The sequence below is a fragment of the Pseudopipra pipra genome, chromosome 10, assembly GCF_036250125.1.
Source record: "Pseudopipra pipra isolate bDixPip1 chromosome 10, bDixPip1.hap1, whole genome shotgun sequence".
NCBI classification, from domain to species: Eukaryota; Metazoa; Chordata; class Aves; order Passeriformes; family Pipridae; genus Pseudopipra; species Pseudopipra pipra.
The window spans coordinates 8,387,861-8,413,214 of record NC_087558.1 but is presented as its reverse complement, the minus strand read 5'-3'; the positions used below and the strand labels follow the sequence as shown (position 1 = coordinate 8,413,214).

Here is a 25,354-nt window from a genome sequence, read left to right as displayed (position 1 = left end):
TTACAAATGACATGTTGTACTCTCGTTCTGTGTTGGTGCTGCACAAACTCGACCGGGGGAGCCACAACCCCCCTCTGCCGTACACAGATCAGCTGTCATCTAACCCATCACAGCTGGAAAGGCAAATAAAACATACTATGCTATTCCTGAATACTAGTGATGCTTCCTATCAACTGTTGTTTATCCAGTTGCTTTTTTCAAGCAGAGTTGGCTGTGCCTGTGGCTTTATGCAACACTCAGCAAATCCACATGCCCCCTGCCTTTCTGAGATCTCAAGGTAACAAGAGTTGGAACTCAAGCATCTTTCCTGTGCAAAGCTTGTCTTTGAAGTACCTCAGGGTATTTTACTCAAAGCCATGAATTGTAACTCCACTTTTCTCTACATTTTGCATTACTAAAACTTAAGTACATCCAACTATTAACTAGATAATTATATCTTTTTAATATTAACTAGAAAGTTAATGAATTACTATACAGTCTATTTAAATGGGACAGCAACAGATGAAGAAAAACTGATAAACTGTCTCTGTAGAGTGGTGTGAATTCTTCCTAAACAAAAAAAACAGACTGAGGGCCAAGATACCAAACAACCTGACAATTTGTGTCACATAGGCACTGAAGACTGAGTAAGAGAATTACTGTCATTCAATTCCTGATATACAACAAATCACTGAAAAAAATATGTAACACCTCAGTTAGAAAACTGTTAAGGATTTGTAAGATCATTACAAAGATGAAGGAAGTCTTACATTCTCAGCATGTCTCCCCTTCTCAGAGGACTGGGCATCCCTTTCTGTACGTCTACAGGCATGCATAGGTCTTCACAGACTAAAGCACAGCAAAATCACTTAATATATCACTTAAAAATCACCACTTAAAAAACTTAGCTGAAATAATCTGAACTCCATACCAGGTCTTCTCATTACTTTAAGATCACCTGTTTAATTTTCCATGTCCCTTTTACAACTCTTGAAAATGCGAGTTCTCAAGACCATATACACTCAGGACACTTAGTATATTAAATACTGTTCTCCTAAACAAATAAGAAGTTGCAAAACAACTCACTGGTTTCATATAGAGAGTACTTAATAACTACCTAAAAGCACCTTCAGCAAAGCATCAGTCCCTCCCCCTTCCCCTAATCTCTTACTACTTTTTGAGCATTTCTGCACACCAACGTTTTTCTTTTGTATTACTACAACATCCCACTTACATCACTCCCACATATTTGCCTGGTTCAACCCTCCTGTATGGATGAGAACACTTTTTTTAAAGCCCATTGCCACATCAAGCACAGGTACAAATGCATGCTCTAAAGGTATCCAAGCCCACACATTCTTCTCTTCTATCAGACACAAACTTTGGCACCCTTTGATTCAGATATTTCTGTCATCCCACTTCTCACTCTGGTTATTTTGTCAGCATTTTTCCCCATGTTCTTGGCCCTCTGACATTTTTTCAGAACCTAAACATCACAGCCACGAGAAGAACCAAATGCATGGTGGGCTCTATGTTAAACCAACCATTACACAGAGGGATGAATTGTCTGAGTGTCCTTAGGAACTAAAATGCAGGCCATTTTTAGGCCATTTTTCATCCTTATGAGCTATGAAACAACCAAGCCATTAACATCAGTGACATCTACAAAAACACAAAACATGTATCACTGCAGTAATTTTTCCCCCTTAGTACCATATTTAAATGTCTGTTCAAGACACTTGACCTTTTATTATCCTGTTTTTCTACTACACTAATCCTTCCCTGTCAAAACTAGTGCAAGCTTTAAACAGTCATTTTCCCATCAGTCTCCTTTAGAAGCACAAAAACCTCCTAGTGCCAGGTTTATTGCTCATCTTATTATACGAGGCTTTTACTTTCGATTATGGGCAAACGGATTTCTGGAAAGCTGGTCAGTGTACTCCCTGGGAGAAAAGCAACCATGTTTGATACATGAATTGCTAGCACTGATACAGTTCTAATCTAAACTCTACAGAAGACTGCATAACGCTGCTTTGAAAACCACAAACACAAACCTCAAGCCACCTTCAAGTGGAAAAAATGACAGCTATGTTACACCAAGCAAGCTTTCTTCTAAAAACCGTGTGTATGACTGTAACAGAAGAGTACAGTCAGAGCTCAAACAGAGCAATTAATTTCCAGGTCAGTAACTCTTGGTATTGGACCAAACTAGTGAGCACTGTCAAGCTGGCACTCAGACCATCACCACAAGCTCTGTGCTTCAGACACAGAACTGGGAAAATCTATGGGCCATGGGAAATGAGGTCAGGGAAGAAACAGGGAAAAAAAGAAAACACAAAAATTTTTATTCTTTTTTTTTTTTTTTTGTAAAAAGTGATGCAAGAACTTACACAAATCATTAGTGGGACAGAAGCTTTAACCATTAAAATCTAAAACCCTAACTAATGTAAGCTCTCGTACTAACCTGGGCAACATCTGCGATGCAAGGTAACGGCAGTGAGTGGAAAAAGTTATTTTACAAATATATTACTTGGAAAGAATTTCTCTTTTAGAGAAAACGCAAGAGGAACAATGCTGGACGTGGCAGGAAACCGGCCAACACTTCAAATGAAAACAGTCAAACTCGATGTATTTCCCTGCTAAAGCAGCACAGCCTCGGCCGCCTGGTTTCCTTCGCTCGCTCTAACACTGCACAGCAAGTAGTGCCTCTGGGGGGGGACAGGCACCCTCACCGCTGCCTTTTCCAAGTGCTTTTCGTCGCCAAACGCATTTCACGGACGTTTTCTTTCCATTTCTCGTCACTTCCAAAGCCTCTGCACGCACAGAGCGGGTGCAAAGCTCTCAGGGACCGGGAAATAAACGAGATGAAAGCACGTCGGGTTAAAGAGCCTTGAAAAGATTTCGCAACGGGAAGGAGGAAGAAGCTGCGAATCTCTGAAGTGCCGGCCCAGGGAATAAAGGCACCGTCATTCCTCTGGGAAGTTTTGGGGAGCTCTTCCCAACGAGAGGGGCACAGGTAAGGGGAACGCGCTGTCCCCTGTGACAAGGGGGGGTTCGAGAAAAGGAAACGGAAAAAAAAAATCAACAAACAAACAAACACCGCAAAACCTCCTATAAAAATAAAAATATAAATATAAAAGTAATGTTTTTAAAAATGACAATAACGATGCAAGTGCAGCCCTTGCGGGGGGAAGGACTCCCCTCCCTCCCGCACCCCGGCCCTGCTCTCACGCTGCTCCCCGACCCCGCGGCCCGCGGCCGAGCTGGGGCTCCGCCGGGCCGGGGAGTGCGGGGGGCTCGGGGGGGAGGCACCTACCAGCTGCTGCCGGACCCAGCGCAGCATCCCCGGCGAAGCGGGTCGCGGCCCCCGCGGCGGGGCTCCCTCGGCACTGCCGCGCCCTCCGCTGTCGCCGCCGCCTCAGGCGAGCCGCCCGCCGCGGCTGCTCCCCATGGCGCGGGGCCGAGTCAGGAGCGGCACAGCCCCGCCGGCGCGGCCCCGAGGAGCCGCCGCTGCCACCGCCCCGCCGTCGCCGCCATCTCAGCGCGGCCGCTCAGAGCCGGCGGTCCCGGCGCTGCGGCCGCCCCGGGAAGTGACGTGTCGGGGCGGGGGAGGCGGGGAGAGGGGCCGGGGTGAGGGGTGGCCAGGAGGGTGCAGGGCGGCAGTGGTGGTCCGCCTCGGGCCGGGGCTGCGGGTGGTCTCCATCGCTTCACTGCCCCGAGGTGCCGCTTCTGGGTTGCAAGGGCGGTGCGTGGGCCCGAGTGACCCGAGTTCCAGCAGCCTCCTGCAGGGATTTGGGCGAAATCCCACCTCCCTGTCAGGGCTCGGCGCCCTCAGGCAGAGCCTCAGCGCCTGAAGACTCCCCTTTTCTACCGAAGTGAAGCTGCTTCGCAACTTGATTGTTTTATCTCTTTGCTTTCTTGTAAAAAATGCAAAGCGTGCACGCGTTGGAATAAAGAGGCTAAATAGCCGCTGGTTTGAAGTTAAACACAAGTGCACAGTGTCTGGGTATCCCAAGGCAAGGAACAGGTGCTGGGAGGATCTGGCGCCCTGCTCTCTCCCTGCTGCTGCAGAATTGTCATGAACTGTTGCTTGGTTAAAATTGGGTGTTGAAACGTGTTGTCGGGCAGTGATTTCTTTGAAATCTTCCACTGGAAGAGGTCTTCCCAGCTGGATGTGTTCGTATGTCACCTCCGGGTGATTCTGCCTTGGCCAGGGGGGTTGGATTAGATGATCACAATTCTGTGATTCTGTGATTTTGCTCTGAAAACAGCTGCTGCTTAAGAAAACGAAACTCTGTTCAGCACCAAACACTTGCAACACACCGATACTAGTCTGCAGCTTTTGGGCCTGTGTGACTAAGAGCCAAAGGAGATTATTTTAAGCAGTAAAGACCTGAGCATTTGTGACCAAATGTAGTTCTCAGTGAAGCCCATGACGACTTTGACACTGACTTAAAGGGAAGTGGTTTTGTGTGTGAAGAGCACTGTTCCTGTTGTTCCCATTTGTTCCCAGGGAATTATGATATACAGCAACGAGTCATAGTCGTATCTGCCATAGTGTTTAGTGTACAGTTAAAAATTTAGAACATAATTCAGGATTAAAATAGATGATATAATGTCTGAACAACTAAATCTTGTGCTGAATGCTGATGGTTTAAGCATCTGCATTTAATTAGAAAAATAACATTAAAACAGAGGGGAATAAAACTATTTTTATCAGGCGCTTTGGAAAGCTAATGTTAACAAAACTCTGTATCAAATGCTAGGCATTATTTAAAAACATTTAAATACATCAAAGCTGAGTTTCAAACAGCTTGCACTACCCTATTCATCTAATGTGAAGTCGAAAATAACAGTGATTTCATAGCTATGGCACGTTGCCTGGAGAGTGGCCTTAAGCCAGAAGCTTAACTGATACACTCAATATTCATGCTCCTTCTTTATCATCAGATGTAGAACAGGGTCCTGACCACTACACTAAAATTTGTATGCCTTTTCTCTGAACTGCAAGTATATTTGTCTGTCCCTCCCAAATTCAAGTACGAGTTGCACTTTCTGCAAGGCTCTGTTTCCATGGCTTGCAGTTGTGTTACATAAAGCTGCTTTGCGCTTTCTGTTCCACATTGCTGTAATGATACTGTTTCACCAGACAAAACTTGGAAGCAATTTGCAAGTGATTTGAACCCTGCAGTTCGTATTTTTACCTTTAAGAAGTATGTATCTTAGTGAATGAAAGTATATTGATAGGATGATATTATTTTGCTGCATGCAAGAAATTTGCAGCAGCAAATTTCCACCAGAATAACATCCTTTCCAAGCATCCTGCCCAGTAGAACCTTGCACCTTTTAAATTGTCTAAAAGCTCACACTAGACATTTATGAAGTTTCATCTCACCCTTGAGAGACAAATAGTTTTCAGAGGAGAAAATTGAAGCAGAGCATTCAAGCCAGATATTGATTAGACAGTAACACTCCAGCACTTCTCAAATCAAAGGTCAACTGTATTAAGAATTAAGATTCTCACATCAGAGATCCCACTTTAAAATACTGCCCTGAAGTCTCACCTGCATTCACACAGCTGGCTTATACAGAAAAAAAAAGCAACTGCTGAAGAAAAGTCACCTTCTGATATGAAGATTAGGTTTAACCCATCACTAAGGCTCTCTTAATGAGACTCCAATCTTCCCAGTTAAGTATCTATGAGAGCAATGATTTCAAATGTTTGTTTAGCAAGATCAGGATATAAATGTTGTCTGATACAAAAATGCGTACACAAACATAAAAACATACACTTAAATGTTGGGTTCAGCAAGCTTTTAATTAGATGTGCATGAGTAATTCTTATGTAATGAATGGTGCTACTTTTGGGTTTGTAAAATTAAGCATTGGTAACCACAGAATCATTGCCTGAACACGCAACCATCAAATTGACATTGGGGGTGCTGATGTCACTCCCTGAGCTTGTTCCTGTGCAAGACATTCACGCATTTCCATTATTCTTGAACGGTGTTTTGGGGCTATTCTTCAGCAGGAGCTGGTGAAGTGCTGTCGTGCTGTGTGACCACATTTAGTACAAGATGAGATGAGATGGAAGTGCAGCACTGATGCCAGAGGGTGAGCTGCCCCCAGCATTTCTGCCTTTGAAACTCTGAAGTGCTTGGTAGCTGAACCCTTTCACCTGTCACATCCCTCGGTGAACCAGCCCCATCCCAGGTTCCCAGGTTACTGCTGCAGTGCAAACGGGGCACCTGATATCAAAGGGAATGGTGTGCTCTGGTGCTCTGACATTGGGGCAGCCCAGGTCTTGTGCTGCAGCTGAAAAACACCTCTGTCCTTTGGGGCCAAACAGAAAAACAGCAAAGCCTAAGAGGTGCGGAGCAGGGATGGAGGTTTGTGTAGCAAAGAGCAGCAATACTCCTTACAGTACACTGTCTTCCTGATGGAGAATTCATCTCAGTCATTATTTTGGTTTTAATTAAATGTAATTTCTTTAAATGAGTATTTTAATCTACTCATTATTTACTTACATAACTATGGTGCTAATTAAAAATGTGTACTATAAAAATGCCTGTTTTCTTTCTAATCCATAGAGACAAAAAGCTGCCTGAGAGACACAGGGTTTCTTCAAGGCATCTTTCCACAAGCATTCATTTACTGGCTGAAGCATTATATATAGATAATAAGTGGCTGATTTTCAGTCACAAGGCCCTTCATCTAAAGACACATGGGAATTCTTACCTAGAGCAACCAGTCTTCAGGGAAAAAGTAAAAGCATTAGAAAATGAACTGAACTTTTTAAAGGAAAACCTTGTGTGCAGTTTGTCACTCCTTTTTTTGTGCCCTGCAAGAAATAGGATCAGATTAAATTGCAGGATGCACAAGGTGACATTTCCAAGACACTTACTGGATCTCCACAATAATGCATTATTTTGTTATTTCTTCTTACCCTTTCTCTCAATTGCTAAAACCTGGATCCTGATGTAAAACCTCACCTTTCCGTTACTGTTTTTTTCTTCTCACTTGAGAGCTTTGTTTGCAGTGTAGAGCTTCAACTTCTACCCAACACATTCAGCCCAATAGAGCTGCATCCCGGAGTGCCAGGTGAGGGGCTCCATGTGGCACACAGAAGGTCAAACCTGTTAGTCCCCTTCACACACACACACAAGACTTTGCACTGCACCACACTGCATGAAAAGATGCTCTACACTTACCTCATCTCCTGGCAGTGTGGAATAGCCTGGCCTGCTAAATGCAAGTCAAGATCAGTGCAACCCATTTTGCAAGGCCCCAGGATAACAGCAAGCTGTGGAAAACATAATAGTTCATCTTCCCTTTCAGCCCCACTGTTAACTTTTTAATTATGTGTTGCCTGTAGGCCACAATGTTTGGCTTGTGGCTTTCTCTAGAACTGTTTTGTTTTCTTTTTCCCCAGGGAAACTGTCCACAATTAGACAAAAGAGGAAATCTTGAAAAGCCATCCCTTATCTTCATAAAGCTGAGCATGACCAGGATGAAGAATAAACCCCTGTTTGCTCATACCCCTTTTTTCCTTTCTTCTGTTTTTTTTAAGGGAAGAGATGAATTTTTGAATCCACAGCTCATAAAGTTTGGAATGTCTCCAATGGTCCTGTCTTGATGGAAAGTGCAAAACAAAAGTTTAGTGAGGAAATGCGCTAAGATAATCAGTTAATTGCTATTATATCCTGGACATTGACATAGGTTTTCTATGTTTTAAACTTGGATATCCTTATAAAATGTGATTTTTTTCCCCAGACTTTATTTAATGATTTATAAAAATACAGTTTTCCAACTAATTCATTCTTATCCTCATCCTGTTATAACAATTTCCTTTTCTAAGTTATTATTGACATTCACACATCCCTTCATGGTTAATCTTAGAAAAAGTACCAGACAGAAAAGGATGCAAATCAATGTTGGGATTTCTTAATAAACACTCATAATATATGGGATTTATGGGGATTTTTTTTTTTCCTGCTTTCACCTCATTTAAGACCATGGAGTGCATAAAGAAAGATTCAATCCTGGAGAATAAACACAGGGACTAGCATCCAGGTCCCTTGACACTGGTCTCCTAGGACACTACCATGACAACTGTAATACAAACAGTTACACACCTGGATATGTTCCTTTGGAATGGAGTTTGAGAACTTTGTGGGAAAGGAACACAGGAATTCTGTTCATGGCTGTACACTCTCTCTTGGCTTAATAAGCTTATTCCGAAATAGTGTAACATCTACGATATGGAATATTCTCCAGGTAGTGGGAGGTAGGATTTCAAACACCCTCATGTAGAACCTCAGTATCCCGTGTCTTGGAGGACAAACTGCTGAATTGGATAGAGGGCTTCTGAGAGCCTTCTGATTCAGACTTTACAAGTCACGTAAATCTCTATGGGATTTAGTTATGAAGTAAGCTTGTCATAAATAACATAACGTAACATATTTTTTATCTTTCCAGGCTTCAGCTTTTTAGTATTTGAGCTAGCTCATATAAAGCCAGCTGACATGTCCCTATACTGCACTCCAGTTATGAGGTAGATATTCCTGGAGGTGTTCCTTGCTGTGCTGTTGGCTGGGTTGTAGCCAGCTTGAACGCTGAAAACCTAACCTGGGAGCAGATGATCTTACCTCTCCGAGCAGCAACCTGCTGTGATTACATGAGCTCCTTTTCAAGGCTCCTCCCTCACTAGTAAAGGCAAAAGAATTTAGGAGAGCCTTATTGCAGCACTCCTAAATTGGGAAGCAAATAGTCCCCACCATTTTAATATGTGCATCAGTGTTAAGTGCTGGGTATTACCCAATATCAGTGAGTTTGCCCCTTTTTCAATAGTGTGAGAGATTGAACTGGTGGACATGACTTTGGCCTGTCTGGGTTACACAAGTGCCTCGAGAAACAAGGCAGAGACAGTTTTGAGGGGCAAGACAGACACTTTGGAGAGGTGAAGAAAATTTCAGTGCCTCATCTAAAACTGATACAGCCACCTTGGGCTGTAAAGGACAAAGCAGAAAATCTTTGCCAATGTTGGCCATGAGCACAGGTTTCAGATGTATCAGTGGGAAGGAGAAGGTCTCACCGATCAAGACAAAATCATTAGCTTGCACTTACTCAACACTGGTGAGGCTGTTCATTAGTATAGCTGTAAAAGCAATTTTTGCTAACAGAGATGCATTTTATACAGCAAACGGGTTAAGCAAAAGCATTTACCAAACAGAATAAGCTGGCAAAAACACTTCTTCCTTCCAACACAATGTTTAGAGTAAAGTTTTGGCACTTCAGAAATTGTAAATTAATCACATCTCTGGCTGGTATTTATGATGAGACCTATCTTTCCACCTGCTTTTCTTTAACCACCATCCTTCCTACCTAAACTACGTGTTAACATGTGAGTTTGTAACCCACTCCTTATATCCAGGCAAATCTCCTGTGTAGGTGTGTCCACCAGCAATGCTGTGCTGGCTCCAAGCAGTTCCTGACAACAGGACAAATTGTGTATCATATAGGCAAAGTATATGTAAAGTCTAATGAGAAATCATGGTACCACTGATTCCACAACAGCTTCCCATTTCACTTCTGGCTAAGCTTCAAGAAAAGTCATGTAGGCTCAGGGTTTTGAAAACCTGTCTATGATTACAGAGTCAAACTTCATTATAGAATGAATAAAACCATAGGAAGTGTTTAGCACTTAAACTCAAGCTTTATGAATCTGAAGCTGGATACTCAAAATCTGAGAATGTGTGTGTATATATTTATTATTTTTTAAAAATCCCTTTGTGGCCTACTATTCTAGAAGTAGGGTGTGATAATCTACCATGCAGGGATGTCTGTGGTCTCTGCAGACAAAAAAAAAGTAGCTGTGAACATGACAGATGATGTTCCTGCAGCCATATGAGACAAACAAACATATGGCTGCTCTGTCTGAAGTTCCTACAATGCTTTATGTCTTCAAAGTGTAGCAAAACATTGCCTGATTAACATAATTGAAGCATTTTACAAATGATTCGTAATTATTTTTGCAAATGTAAATGATGATACTGACGTGAAGTTTTTTGCTGTGCATGATGAATACTGAGTTCTCATTTTACTGAGTACTGTAATCAAATTTAGAACAAACGTTATATAAGTGCATAAGCAATCCTAATCCTAATCCCTTTTCTGCTGTCTCACTTTCTCCATCTAGGCCTGCTGCAGCTGTAAATCTATAAATCTCCCATATTTTGTGATTTCCTCACATATTTTTATTTTTTGTTTCCCAATTTCCCGTCTTGTTCTGAAAGCATATATTTTTAGTTGGTAGTGGTTCTAATGGAATGAGAAGCCTTCTGCCAGCTTCCTGTACTGTATATTTGATCACAGCAAAGGTCCTTTACTGATGCTATTGCTGTAAGATGTTCAGCCTCACCCTGCTGAAGCACCTATTGGAAGAAACCTAGAGGTCTTTAAATATTTTTTACTCTGTCCTTAGCTGAATGTCTATTGTTTTCACTTTTTTATTAATATCAGTAGAAGTTGGCCGAGGGTATGTCAACAATGCATAATTCAAAGTAGCCAGAAGATATCAAAGACGGCTATTAACAAACCAGTTGGTAATAAATCAGTTCTAGCTTTGGAACACTAAATTCCCTGTGGGCAACCTAACCCTGTTTCTGATTTTACTCTAGGATTTGTGCCACTGGTATAATATGAAATTGTTTCACAGGCTCCATGAAAAATGGCCAGGAGGGACAGTATCCAGTGCAGATTTAAATGCTAGGCTCAGAAAAACAAGGGAGGGAGTGCTAGTGATTTTGTTTTGTGGTACATTTCCAGGAGATGTTTTGGAATTTACTGGCTTAACAAATTCATCAAAAACTTTTTAAGGTAATCCCCATATCAATGAAAAAATCTTATGACAATTATAATTTTTTTTTTCTAAATCACTTTTATTGAACTGTATCTTTTACTTGGAATATTTCTAAGGGTGCACATTAGCAAAAGATAACTATTACAGCTGAGTGGTTCATAGCATATAATTTATCCAGTTAATTTAATTTCTTTGTATTTGTCTACAAATTGCTTATAATTTTATGTAATTAATTCTTTATGTGAACCTAATTGCTAAAATAGCTGTGAGATCGTCCAGCTGAAATAAATAGCAGGCTTTTCGATGAATTGAGTGGGAACAATGCTAGGCCACTGGAGGTTTATCCCTCCTCTGTAGATCTTACTGAAGTTATTCTTGGGAAGTGCTGAAAGAATGAGCTATTTCACATTTGACATATTATTCCTTCTACTTCTTACTTGCTAAAAGAGAAATCATTCTTAAGCAGAGAAAATGCACATTTATAAATTGGTGAATGAGACCTACAAATATTCTCCAATTTTATTTTATTTTTTTTATTATCATACTTCCCATGAATCTACTTGTTAAAATATATCTGGACAAAACCCAACACAATCCCTGCAAATTGAAATTGGGAAGCAAATAGTCCCCACCATTTAAATATGTGCATCAGTGTTAAGTGATTCCAAGTAAAAGATACAGTTCAATAAAAGTGATTTAGAAAAAAAAATTGTAAATTTACAAATTGAAATTTATATTTATGGTAATTTTTTTGTGTGTGTTATCCACACAGATTACCTAAGTTTTGCCTTGCATAACTAACCTTTAGTGACACAATTGGCAATATTATCTGGTCAGAGGCTAAAAGAACACATGCAGTCCAAACCTTAGTGCCTGTCAATGGAAATAAGATCTCAGGTGTCTGTCTTCTTTTCCAGTTACATTGATCAGTTTAATTACTGCTATTGCATTCTACACAACTCATGCTTCTTTCACAACCAGGGATATAAACATCACAATGATAATGGTAGTGACATGATTGCTTGTATTAATTATATGAAGACTTCAAATCTAATATGAGATTATAGTTAATAGTAAAGTTTCTTGACTGATGAATTTACTAGCCACTGGATAATTTACAGGTTCCTTGGCAGGTACTACCATACCTGCTAAAATGTAAGAGAACAGCTCAGCATATAGTATTTATGTTATTTGATGACGAGCCATTGCAAGCAAAAAACAGCATTTCATGTTTTTTAAGTTAATATATTTCCTTCTGTTTTGCTTATCCCCAGTTTTGCTTCTTCCACAAAAAAATATATTCAAATACTTCAGTATCACTGACATCAGTTGTGAGTTAAGCAACTGTTTTCTAGAAAATAAAATGGGCAGCAGTTTTCCAGCTCCACACTGCTGCCCAAGGCCTGCTGCACCAGCCAATCCTGGTCATCCAGCTGCTCCTAAAAATCAATTACAAACGCTCAATATTCCCCAAAGCATTACATTCTTCTGAACTTCTAACCTAGATCTGCTTCACCAGAAGGTAAATTTTTTTGCTTCTTATCCTGGCCCAAATATGAGGAACAATACTGAGCAGTACCTTTGTACTATCTGAAAATAGCCCTTCTTTAACCTGCAGAACACCCAGTTTCCTTAAGTTTTTCTGATGAAATCCATGGTTATTTTTGTTGCTCTCATCTGGACTTTATCCAGTTGGCCACCTCCTTTCTGAATTGACAAGTACCAAACAGAGCTTGTACTTTAACTGAGGCCTTATCTGTGCTGCACGCAGTGGAAAAATAATTTCATTTATCTCACGTGTATTTGTATAACCCATAACAAGATATGGTGTGTTTTTCCCCTATAGCTATTACACTGTTGACTCCTGGCAAATGCATGCTTTTTTTTCTGGCAGGCCAAATCAGTCACTTTATATCTAATGTTCAAGCAATTATTCTTAAGTAATTCCTATTTTTTCATTGACCATTTTTTTTAGCACCGCCCAAGCTATTTATCTATTTTACCAAGATTGTTTTGAATTTGGCTTCTCTCCTTCAAAGTTCCTCCCAGGTTGTTATCATCTGCAAATATAATAACACAGTATTCCCTAATCCAAATACTTAATAAAAATGCTGATCAGTATTGGACCCAGAACAGATTCCCATGAGAAGCAGTCTTCAATTTGCACAATGAAAATGGATTTCACCAGCACTAGCTCTCATTATTAACATGGATTTGAGTTATCCTTAGAAAATAGATAGTTTCCAGTGCACCTGACTTGCATGGCTGCCCTGGAGCCCTTCTGGAGCCAAACAGGATTCTGGGTTAGTCAAAGAATTCATTACAGAGCCCACAGATGGCACAAACAATTGTTATCGAACCGCATTAGCCCTTTGGAGAAATGCCACCTGCAAGTACCCGAAAGTGATATGGGCAAAGTGCATGGTCCAACTTGTACATTTTTAATGATATTCTGCAAGGTAAATGTATGCAGTGCCAGCTGAGTTTGCCCTTCTGCATATTGCCAAAAAGATACTGCAGGTGACCCAGAAAGTACAGCAGTGAACAGCTGAGGTTAGAGCATCTACATCATTGCAGCGCTTCCTTATGTTCCTTTTTCACTCCTCATTTTATTGCAGTTCCAGCTCTGGTGCTGGGCTAATGGTGTCCTCAGGACTACAGATCTTGTCTATAAAACCACTGTGAAAGCCACCCCAAAGAGATGTGTTCCCATCTGTCTGTCTGCCTGTCTGTTATAGTGGTCAAACTAGTAAGTATTTCTCATCAAGTTTTGAGAAAAAGACCAGAAAAATTGAAGCATTCATGGATATGTTCAAAATTTATCAACACCAACCCAGACAGGATTTACTTATTCTTAATATATTTTTCTTTCTCAAACTTATCCAACTTCCTATTTGAACGTGTGTGTCTTGGAGCTGAATAAGGAACTGGGGATTTGCCTGTGTGAAGGCACACAGAAATTAAAGGAAACAAGCACCTTCTTTCGAAGAAAAGGCGGTTACTCAGAGAAATATCTGTAAAGAAAGAGTATTAACTCCTTTATTTCAGATTTGAGGATCTAATTTTCATTCTGAGATTGAAGCACAGTACTAACAGTATAATTTAGATATCAGATTTACCTGTTCCCTTCTGCTGCCAGCCTGTATTTGGTTTCAGCGTTCTGATGTTGACTATTAACCTATTTAAATATTCATCAACAGCCTTCTGCCAAGGTGGATTAATTCACCATCTCAGGACGCTGTCAAGCTGTCAATTTGTCAGATATTTTTCAGTTGCCAGTGCCCTTTATAGTGACAATGATGGCACACATACAGCTGAGAAACAGTTTTTCTGTTGGTATCTCCTGCTATAGAAAAGCTCTCCAATATTTGAGTGGGTAAGGATTTCTGTCATGGCAGGTCTGAAAAATAGTCTTTTAACCAGAAAGCAAGAAGTGTGTATGGAAAGGAGCTGATGTACCATCTTGTTTGATTTATGGCAGTGAGGGCCTGTAACACCAATATGAAAGTTGCCTCTGAAGCTAAAGAAACACTGTCAGTTTTTATACCCACTGTATTTTTCATCCAAAACCATGAATAAAAGACAATTATATTAATCATGGAAGGATTCTGGCTGTCCCTTCAATGCTGGCCAGAATTAAGCCCTTGTCAGTCTTTGATAGTATACAGAATCATTAATTTATTTACTGAATCACTAATCATTAATTAAAATGTAATATTTATTTAATATAACATTGTTAATGTTATAATTCGTATCAGTGCCTTAAGAAAAGCCCAACCAGATTTCTTTTGGTTACCTCAACTTTTAGAACATCTTTCTGGGGGACACTTTAATCAGAAACATTCAAGACATATTGCTGCAGCTGATGATTAGTATATTTTTCATGATGGAAATGAATTCAGCTGCACTGAGTACACAAAGCTCCTTTTATAGCTCAAGTACTTCCAGCTTCCAAGTGAGCGTTAAAACACAAATTAAATAAAACAGTTTTCCAAAGCAAGGAAACTCTGTTGAAATGTATAGAGACAAATGCTTATTTTTGTATTCTGGAGGCATTTAGGAGCGCTAGTCCTCCAGGAAGAAGTCTAGGTAAGTATCAGTGGAGTTACAACAGGGATGTAAATGGAATGAGGATGAGCCCTTGGGCTTTAGGTCAACATAGCACAGCAGAAAGGGATTTTCCCTCTCTGAGATGTATCTGATGTGGAGGGCGAGCAGAACGTGCCCCAATATGACAGCAGGTCAGAGCCCATGGTACTTCATTGCAGCCACAAGAACCCCAGAAAGGCACCTCCAGAAAGTGGTAACCCCAACATGGCCTTTTGAAGCTCAAACATCTCTAAATGCATCTCCAAGGACATGCACACAAAGACTTAGAAGAAACTCTAGCTTTAGCGAGAGCTTTGGCTGGATATTGAATTTTCTCCCTAATTATGCAGAGGCCCTGACTCTTGACAGCCACTGACTTCCAACAGCTTCATTCCAACTCTAGCAAGAGCACCAGTTTTCATTTAGTTAAACACAGCAGAAACTGAAAAACATTTAATCTGTGTCAAAAAAGTCTTACAGTCCAGATTAATAGCTGTGTTAAAAAAGATGAACACACAGAGATATGCATAGTTAAGCTGGGCAGACAACCTATCCCGTTTGCTAAAGGCAGTTTGCATACAGTGATTGATTTCAATGTAGTCTGCAACTCTGTTGAGCAGGTGCTGTATTAGCAGATATGTCATTAAATAAATATGACACAAATGTAATTCTACACATGGGGATGCTTTCACAAGGCTTTGGACATGTTACAAATTGGTACACAGATAGACTGTACTATATAAGATCAGATAGCTGAGGCAGCAGCCTGTACTGTATACACTTCCACTCTGCTAGCAATGTAATGGTGCTGCTGGGTTAAGTGTAAAAAAAGTCCCCTCGAAGATCTCTATTTCCTGCAGAATAATTTATCTTTTTTTTTCTTTTTTTTTCTTTTTTTTTTTTTTTTCAGTTTTAACAAAAGCTGATCAACAATGTTTGAATCGGAGAGAAGAAAGGAAGGAAATGATGTGTGGACAGGGAGAGTCAATCATCTGAAAGATCAGTTCCAACAGATTCATGGAAATTAGCCTCTTTCATCGTCATCAGGCACCAGTGATGCTCCTGCAGGCTCTTGGCTACACAAACAAGGACTGGGCAAACCAGGAAAATTCAGGACCAAAGTTAGTGGGGTGCACATTATTTTAGCACCCAAACTGAGTTCCAGGAGAAAAGCCAGTATGGTCAAATAATGATTTGTGTTTGTTTGCATTTTTTGTTCATAATTAGTCCATATTGCTGTGAGTTGGCTGTACCAACAGAACATTTCCTGAGGGACAACTAGTCCCCATCCTTCCAACGCTTCCATTTCAGGAAAGATGGTTCTGGCAAAAGTTAACAATACTTGAAAGAATAGATTTTTAAGTCATTGGTGTTTTATTTGCCTCAGTGAGCAGATCTGCTACACAGAGGTGCTTTTCTGAGGTACTTCTCATACACCAAGAAGTGATTCAGTTTCTCTTTAGGGTCTTCAATGGCCTGGTGAGTTGGGAGATTAGGGTTTTGTGTCTCATCATAGTGTTGTTTTCATTATATTCCCACTGTTCATTTTTTAATGCTCTCTTCAAGAGCTGATAAAGAACTACAAAGTTACTTTTAAAGCATTTATTGTAGTGGTTGATGATAATGTAGCTTCACAGACCAGTCAAACGTACTAGCCTAAACTTTCTCCTGTTACAGGCCGGGGAGTTTCACTCAGTATGTGCCATATGCAGATTCTACTTTTTGGGTGAAAGTAGGTATTTTTAGTCTGTGATAGAAAAAAAAGAATCTATTATTTACTTAATGACTTCAAACAAGAAGCAGCCCAGATTTCAGAGTCCATTATTATCAGATATCTTATTTACGTAAATATTTACAGACTACTATCTAGTCACTTCGTCTTTGTGTTACTCCACTAAAAAGATTAGGCTTTCCACAATTTTCACTGGGAGCTTTTTTTATTTTCCAGTTTACTCCTCCAGCCTGGTTTGCAGACAAGTAGTGCTTTGTGGGCAGTCAGATGGCCAGAAGTGGAGTGAATGAAGTATGTACAGATCAAAACCAGAAAGAAAGAAGCACATGTGAAGGCAAACCAACATTTAAATGCTTGGTGTGGGAAAACAGAAATGTTACCTGGCAAGAGCAGGGATTTTAAGCTGCTGTGTGGTGCATGCTGCTGAGGGGGTTTTGCAGAGACCTCACACCTTAGCAGTTCAGATGTGAAATAATCTTTGGGATTCTGCACAGCATAGGGGGGGAGAGAGAGAGAGACAGAGAGAGAGAGGGAGGGAGACAAGCTTCCCAAAGTACCCAGTTGAGGTGCTGTGAGCTGGACCCTCTGGGACAAGCACAGGGTGATGGTTTTGCAGCAGGGAAAGATGGCAGGAGCTCCCCTGAGTCACTGGTGCTCTGCTCTCATCTTACACTGGAAGAGGACTCAAACACCTATCAGGCTCACACCTGACTGTCTTATTTATTTATTTTTTTGCTGCCCAGACCAGCTTCCCCACTGAGTTTGCTGTTAGCTGGGCCAGTATAGAGAATACAGAGCAGGCCCAGGGCTGCACCTACGTGAGGCACATCCTGCCGTTGCAGCTGCGGTGTGAGCTGGGTGAACCCTCACCCCTGCGGCTTCCTCGAGCCTCCGCACAGGAAGCACAACAAGGATGTCACACCCTAAAACCAACCCTGTCCAACAGTCTCCTGACACCAACATAAGTGCAACCTCCTCCAGGGAGGGACGACAGGTTGCTCCCACACCTCGGCAGCCCTAGGTGTACCTTGGTGGATCCGGCTTCTCCTCCTACTGCATGTGAGCTCATTAGAAACACCTTGCTGCTGGGAAGCAGCAGTTCACAGTGGAGAGGTTTTACAGGCATAACTGTGACTCTGGACCTGCCCTGTCATGTCCAGGTTGGAGTGGGGCTCACCCTCCCTGGCTCGCTCCGGTGCAACCCTGAGTTTCAAAACGAAACGGAGAAGCAACACAATTTTTAAGGGGCAGAGAAGTAATTGAGTAATTGCCTTCACAGTTACATGCTCAGCTTTCTACTGTTTGCACAAATGAATCACAAACAGGAAGATTGATACCACGGGAAACCTTGGGCTACCTCTCGAGGCAGAGATAATCGTTCATCTCATGCTCAGGCAGTCAGTAAACAAACAATAGCACTTCACACTTCATTTGTCAGCCTACAAGGCACGGGTTGTGTTCATGTTTTATCTCTGCACTCGTCTTACACAGTGCTGTCATGCAATTTGCACTGATTTTTTTTGAATTAGCAATAATTATAAGTAGAAACACACCACTGAGTAAATTATAGAGTCACTTGCCATTTCCCCAAGCAGCACACTGCTGCTCTCTGCTTCAGTTCTTATACTCATCTGCACCTGCTACAGGGAAAATTTCAAGATGACGCAAATTCAAAATATAATCAAAAGCAAGCTGAACCAGTTCAGAGAAAAGTGGTCAGAAATATTTGTGCTTTACCAATACTGTGCTATGAGCTGGACTAATCAGCTTTATCTGTATTTTTCAAGCTACATTTTCAGATCCTTGCTACAAATACCTGAATGATACGGCAAGATTTTTTTCAGTTTAAAGCACAGTGCCAGTCACATGCATTTTTGTAAAAGCGTTGATGTCTGTTTGCTTGCCCCAGCAAGGTCCCAAGAGCTCTCTGGTAATTTCTAAGAACTCAGAAATGTCACAGGAGGACAAGCAGCTCCCTGTGTGCAGCAGAGATCACTGCTTAGTGCCACTCAGCATCTAAGTAGAAGAGGATGACACAACATTAAGCTTTGGGGAATGCAAAACCCAAAGAGACATTGGCTCTAGTTTGCCATTCAGTGGTCCTTCTCTGAGGACCATTCTCAGGAGCACTGAGTGATTCCTGGCACCCTGAAAAGCTAATATAAATATTAATGGCATCAACCAACACCTCGGGACTGAGGTGATGAATCTCTGTTCCTGTCACATCATAGACTGTACAAATAGGGCATGATCATTTACTCTGAAGTGCCTGAAATAACTCAGGAGTCTCTTCCAGCCATTTTTGAATGCCTTTAAAATTCCAGCCATTATGCTCACAAGAAACTGCATTTGCTCAGCCTGTTCTTTGTTTCTGGTCCCTGAACATGATCTCCACTCAAATACAGTCTCAGTTTCAAAGCCTATGGAGGACGTAGTTCTTCCATAAAGCATCTGTAGGCTGCATAATATCTATAAATTTCAGTATGTAGCCTGGAAGCCAAATACAGGTAATGGAAACTAGGACACTTTTATAGGCATGAGCTTATAATAATTTAAAACCTGAATACCGAATGGAACAACAGAACAACTAAAACTCTCTGATTTACACTGTCTTCTTTCAACACAGCCATGAGTAAGCACAGTCAAAAATCATAGTCAGGAAAGTATGAGACAGGAGTGAAAGGTAGTTATCCTATGCCACTTGTTGGCAGCCAATATACTGGGAAAAATGTTTAATATTGTCTAAGGAAGAGCCACGTGGGAATAGCAGGGATTACTCTTTAAAAGCACATCTTCAGCTCAGTCTATACGAGTAGAAGTCCTGGCTATATGCACACCTTAGCAGAATTTCTGCAAGGAAGATGCTGTCTTAAAGATATCCATAAACCAGTTCTGAAAGCTGATTTCATAGAAACATTTCTCTGTTGAGGAATATTTCTATAAAAGCCTTGGTGCTGTGGAATGAGATCCACTCATTTTTTCAAATAACAGATGATCCCTGAAGTGTCTTGCTCTTCTATTACTGCACCTTAGTGTCGTGTCCAGTGCCTGTGCCTATTTATTTCCTATACTGTGATGCTCCAAAATCTGTTAGTAAGCTCTTCAAAACTGATATATGTACACATATCAAATGCATCATATTGGATCATCAGTGAGACCACAGTCCCCTCCAGTTCTACTGGAACTCAGGAAAACCAGATCCCACTAATGCTGTTACCCTGTTGTCAGCAATACAGGGGTACGAGCAGGATCAAGCCTAAGACCTTGGCTTATAAGGCTCTTTATAAAATAATCACTCTGCTGAAAGGCTTCAGTGAACCCAGTCTTGTGTTACAATAGACTTTCTTACAGCCTCCCTTGCTTCTGGCCATTCCTTATTTATATCACTCAAATTACTCGGCTCATTAGTCTGCCATTCTAATAGAAGTCCAGTTGAGTTTAGTTTATTTACTGTTTGTTAACAGCCCTTTCTTTTAAAAACAACATACATTTGTCTGTGTTTGCAGAAGTCTGGAATAGAATGGAAGCAAGGGAGTAAAAAAATTCATCAGGGCTTTTAAAGACTTTAATCATTCACATAAACAGCCAGATGACTGCAGTCATTCAAAATAAAAATAAAATCAAAACACACAGACTTCCCTAGGCAAGTGGATAGCTCTTAAAATGACTAGCCAGATAAAGGAACAAGCTAGTTAAAAGAATATTGACTGAACCATACTGCTTTTAGAAAAAACTGATAATGAGAGAGAGCACAGAATAAGATAGAAGGATCTTCCAAGTATTCTGGCTGCACTGAAACATAACAAAGCAGATTGCTTCCACTAAGGAGGCTTCAGTTCTTACTGTTCTTCTTAAAGGGGTTGTGTCACCAGGATTTATTATTAAGGTGGACATAAGCTTGCCAAGGCACTCAGCTTTATGTTAAGAGGCCTCAGTGCAGACTTAAGGTACCAGTTTGATATTGTGCATAACTTCAAGTAGATGCTCAACTTCAAGCTCTGTTGTTCCCTCTGTTGATCCTAATGAAATTATCAATTTAGATTGCCTACATTGGTATGGCAGCATGAACTGGAGCCTCTGACTTAGGGGCTCATGCCCTGCTCGACATGTGTGGTGTATCCTGTCAGGAAGACCATGTCAACACATGGGCAATTGCTTCTGATATCCTTGCAGATGGCTTCAAAGGACATATGTTAGAGAGCTGAGTCTGGGCAGTTGGATTTGAAAACTGTGGCCTAAACAAATTGTTTAAAGGAGTAAGGCCAAATTTTCCATGCTAAAATTTTTGCTGTGACTTTTCATATGGGGATCTGCAACAGGCCAAGTTCTGTTAAAAAAAAACAACAACAAACCTATCTCTAGACAACTTCAGCCAGTTCCAAGAACGGAGCTGGGAAAAAAGAAAAGGCTGTTTGCCACATGGTAAGAACTTCAGGCAGCCACTTCTTTGCAAACCTCCTGGTGCAGAGGCTTGGACAATGGAATAGGGTTCACCAAGCCATAGATGTGCCCTTACACCAGAGGCAGCTAAAAGCAAGAATTAAGGGTTGTCGTCCTTGGCAAGTGTTTAGTTTCACACTGATGGATTGTTTCAATTAGTAAACCATGATCGTTTAACGTTGTACAGGATGTCACATGATGAGCTGATGGAAATGCCAGCTCCTACCTGATAACTTGTTACATCTCTCGTGTTACGCAAGATGTTGCTTTATGGATTCTTCTGTGTAGTAGTACATCCGATTGAATTACTTTACAAAAGTGCTCTTAACAAAATGACAATGCAGCTAGGTCAGGATAAACTAAAAATATCTTCTAGAACAAGCTATTGGAAAATTAATTAGTTTTGGGTCTAACCCAGTATTCACTGCACTCCATGGAAAACCATCCACTGGTAAGGAAAAGGAATGGCAGACCAAGCCTTTGCAGGATTCTTTAGCCCTGGCCAAATTATTACATAAATGCAAATTCAGGATAGCACCAGTAAGTAAAGAACTGATGACAAAAACTAGCTCTGTCCCTAATAGCCCATTTCAGGCATTTGTTCACTAGTAATGTCTGTCAACTGAAACCAAGTTTTTGAAGTTATTTTACACTTGTGCTGTACACTGCCAGAGCCAAAACATCAGTTAAGTTTGCTGCTGTGTCCTTAGAGTACTCTGCTGTGTCATGAAGGCTCCTTTCCAGCTCCAGATGAGTTAAGGACAATGTCACCATTAACTGTGAAGTTTCTTGCTACTTTGGTTCATGATCTCAATGCTACCTGAACTAGAAAGGAGATAGTATTAAAATACATGTCTAAGTAATCCAGAAAGAGAGTGTGAATGACTTCCTAAGTTTTATTCATATTCTTTCATATTCTTCCTGCAATATTCTCCTTCTGTACTTGTGCTAAGCAGCCCTAGACCTCACAGCTATGGACTGCTTGCCTCCAGTTTTAAGCATTTAGATGTCAATTATGGCATTGAATTCAAGGACTGAATTATAGTGCTTTTCTTTGTTATAACTCTGCTGGGAAAGAGCCACAGTTGCTATGAACTCTGAGCCATGGTTATAAATCAGTAGTGATGTGCTGATCTCCATCTGCTCTTAAACAAACCACTCCTCAGTTACACCAGTGTGAATGAAAGGAGAACCAAAATGTAAGTATCAACTACTAATGATGACTGACATGCACAAAAGTTTCTAAACTTCTAAGGCAAAATTTTTTATAATATGAAGAATGCATAAAAATAATGCATTTGCATTCCCTGGGAACCAATATAAGTAGGAATTGGGCAGCTCAGTAGCAGGTCAGTAGCTCACAGGATGAAGAGTTACTCTAGAGTTGGTGGCATACTCTGATTTCTTCCTTTCTCTTTTCTAAGCCTCAATACAAGGACTTTCTTCTAAGCATGTTAAAACACTTCACAGTGGATATCCTTAGGAACCAAGTGAAGAGAGCAAGCTGAGCCAGGAGCGAAATGCAGACCTGAATCTGCTTAATTTCTATTCTAGGATAAAGCTCTGACTAACAAGGAGCAGTGTTCCATGGGATGCAGCCTGCCTACTGAAATGGTTTTGCTGTGAATGAAAACAGTAACTACTGGGACAGAGCGAGAGTCTTGTTTACAGCACGTGGTAGTTCGGACACACACTTGAGATGTGTGTCCAGATCCTTGTTCCACAGAAGTGTTGGACACCTCTGCAGTACATGAACAGAGGAGAGATTTAGAAAGATTCCCTCTCAATAGTCCATAGCCCAGTGACTACATGCCTCTAAGTATCTCTGCAATGTAAAACAATAATTGTGATTAAAATGAGAATATTACCGCACTTAAGTCGTACATAGAAGCTCCAATACTTTTTATAAGTGATGTAATTCAGATGGTGTGTTATTGAATCCATTTAATTTTCTGTCCTTCTGTCAGCTTGAGTATTTGTGCAAATGGGACTGGTGACTGACTTCCTAATAATCAAAATGTAATGATTCCCCTACTTCACATCATAGAACTGTAACTTTTTATTTAATCAATATAAATGTTTAAGTAATAACATCAGGGAGGAGCAGCTACAAATGAGCTGAGCTATAAGTGACCTACATCAGTGGTTGATCATGCTTCTTGATTAGTGTAAGCTTTAAAGCTCATAAGCTGTATTCTGCACTAAGGCAGACATTTAATAACAGTGATAATTAGTTAGTAGCTTGCAGTTTTCTAGTACTAAAGTCTACCTAAAAGCATAAAAAAATCTTTACTTATCTCTGTACATGGTATTAACAACAAATTTTGGGCTAGTCTGAAATGACATGTCTTCATCCATGACTCTTGGGTACAATTCTTTCCTCATCAATATATACTATTAACAACATTTATGTTATCTAAACCAAATTGCTGATTAAAAACCTTTAATAAACCTTGTCTGGAGTTGATGGCTTTCTAGAATCTATCAGGGATAACCATAAAGCAACCACAGATGAAAATACTTATGTATATAAATACATACATATGAACAGCTGGCCTGAATCAGACTTCCAAAATAGTAAGCAGCAGATTAGGGAAAGAGACTAAGACTGAGGGACACATTCAAGGAGCCCTCCTTGTAATCTGGTGTTGGGTTTAGGCAGTATATTTGGACACTGAAGTTGTCAATCATGGGGATTCTGCAGGGCAGTCGTTTTGAAACCGATCTTGGTTACGTGGGAGCAAAAGGAACCTCAGGGCTTTTGATTTTCTAAATTTCCTAACCCCCACTTCCAGTGCAGATACCCTCCCTGATTTACTGCCACATATTTCCCTCGCTCATGGGTAGTGTCAGTCTGTCTGCAACAGGAGGAGTGAAGATGCAGATGACAAGGGAGGAGAAAGAAACCCCATGGCTGCAGGAGAAACTCCTTGTCTTAAAGGCAGATTCCCCTGCACCGTGTCACTCACTTGCCTTTGCACCCAGGGTACTGGCTTGGTGTCCAAGTGAAAGGAAGTTGCTCTATGAAACAGGGTCAAGTACTAAGGGGATAAATTTTTTAAAACTATTTAAATGGCTTATGGTGTAGACAGGCAATTAGTGAGACTTTCAAACTGCATTTCCTAATTGCATAGTCAAGTACTTGAACACAATTCATAAAATTTAGTCTTTATTCCTTCTAAGATCAAAGTGAGGGAAGAGCAGGATAAATTACAAGCCAGCATGTAATCAGCCTATTTTTGTGTGCCTAAATAAGATGCCCATGTGAGAAGTGCAGTTACTCATCTCTGCCCCGATATTACCAGTTCTGCCTGGCTTTGCAGTGCTGAGCTGGAGGCTGCAGCTGGGCTGGAGCTCACCCACAAACCATCTCAGCTTCCAGGGAGCATGGGTGGATGGACAGGCAGCAGCAGTAACCCCAAAAGCCATCCTGAACTCAGCCAGCTCCACCTCTAAATCAGATCCTTAACCCCATCCCCAGAATGTGAATTGGAGCCACTTAGCAGGATTGCAGGGAGTAAGTAGGGGGAGGCTTATTTTGAGACAGTTGTCATGACTTCTTCTCCATCTTTCACAGATTCAATTAATATTCCAGGTTGGATGTGCTGATGATGCAAAGGCTTCCTCCAGACTGGGGGGGGGGGAGGGGGGTAGGAGTGGGACCTTGAGGGTGAGACAAAATGGGGAGTGAACACTCAGACCTACAACACATTCAAAAATCAAAGCCTTTCTGTGATTCAGAACAGTTTCTCTGGCTAGTTTAAATATCTGTGCCAGACACTGGCAGTTACATGATGTGAATACCCCGTCAGAGACAATTATTTTGCCGATTTGTTCTGTGACAGCTCAGTTTTATACCAGCACTTACAGAGAATAACAGAACAAAAAAACAACTGAAAGCATAGCTTGAAGTGCACTGACAAGAGAGATTTATCTCTGGGGAAAATAATAAGGAAATACATTTGAAAACAGGAGCATCAGAGGGTTCAGAAAGTCACTGCTGAGTGTGGGAGGGCAGGGTATGAAGGCGGCTGACAAACTAATGCAGCGATTGCAAGGTGAAGCCCTCCCCTCCAGAGGAGATGGCAGTCTTTGAAGAAACACAGCCCAGTGCCCGAAAACCTGCTACATGGCTTTGGCTACCACTCCCTCTGACTTCCACATTCATCCTTAGCACTGCTGTTGCCCTGTATCTTGATCCTTAATCCCCACAGGTGAATTGCTCCCCGCCTTCTAACTCTTCAAATATACAT

At 41.0% G+C, this 25,354-nt stretch overlaps 1 protein-coding gene and 1 long non-coding RNA gene across 16 annotated transcripts in view; one reads left to right on the top strand and one right to left on the bottom strand.

The window, feature by feature from the left end:
- The window catches only part of ATP11B (ATPase phospholipid transporting 11B (putative)), a 64,910-nt gene extending 61,395 nt beyond the window's left edge, over positions 1 to 3,515 (bottom strand). For 7 of the 15 annotated variants that reach the window (XR_010433035.1, XM_064665960.1, XM_064665952.1 and 4 more), the window contains exon 1: positions 3,296 to 3,514. Coding sequence is in view for 13 of the 15 variants with exons in the window: in XM_064665960.1 (XP_064522030.1) it covers positions 3,296 to 3,322 (27 nt within the window). In the remaining 2 variants the exon portion in view is untranslated. Of the gene's footprint in view, positions 1 to 3,295 lie in introns of all 15 variants that reach the window. The other 8 variants (XR_010433034.1, XM_064665951.1, XM_064665961.1 and 5 more) reach the window with 3 other exon arrangements.
- Positions 1,695 to 23,563, top strand: LOC135419524 (uncharacterized). Its single transcript, XR_010433037.1, has 3 exons — positions 1,695 to 2,995; positions 13,459 to 13,589; positions 15,840 to 23,563. It is a non-coding gene; the product is annotated as an uncharacterized LOC135419524 (long non-coding RNA).
- Positions 23,564 to 25,354: the final 1,791 nt, after the last annotated feature.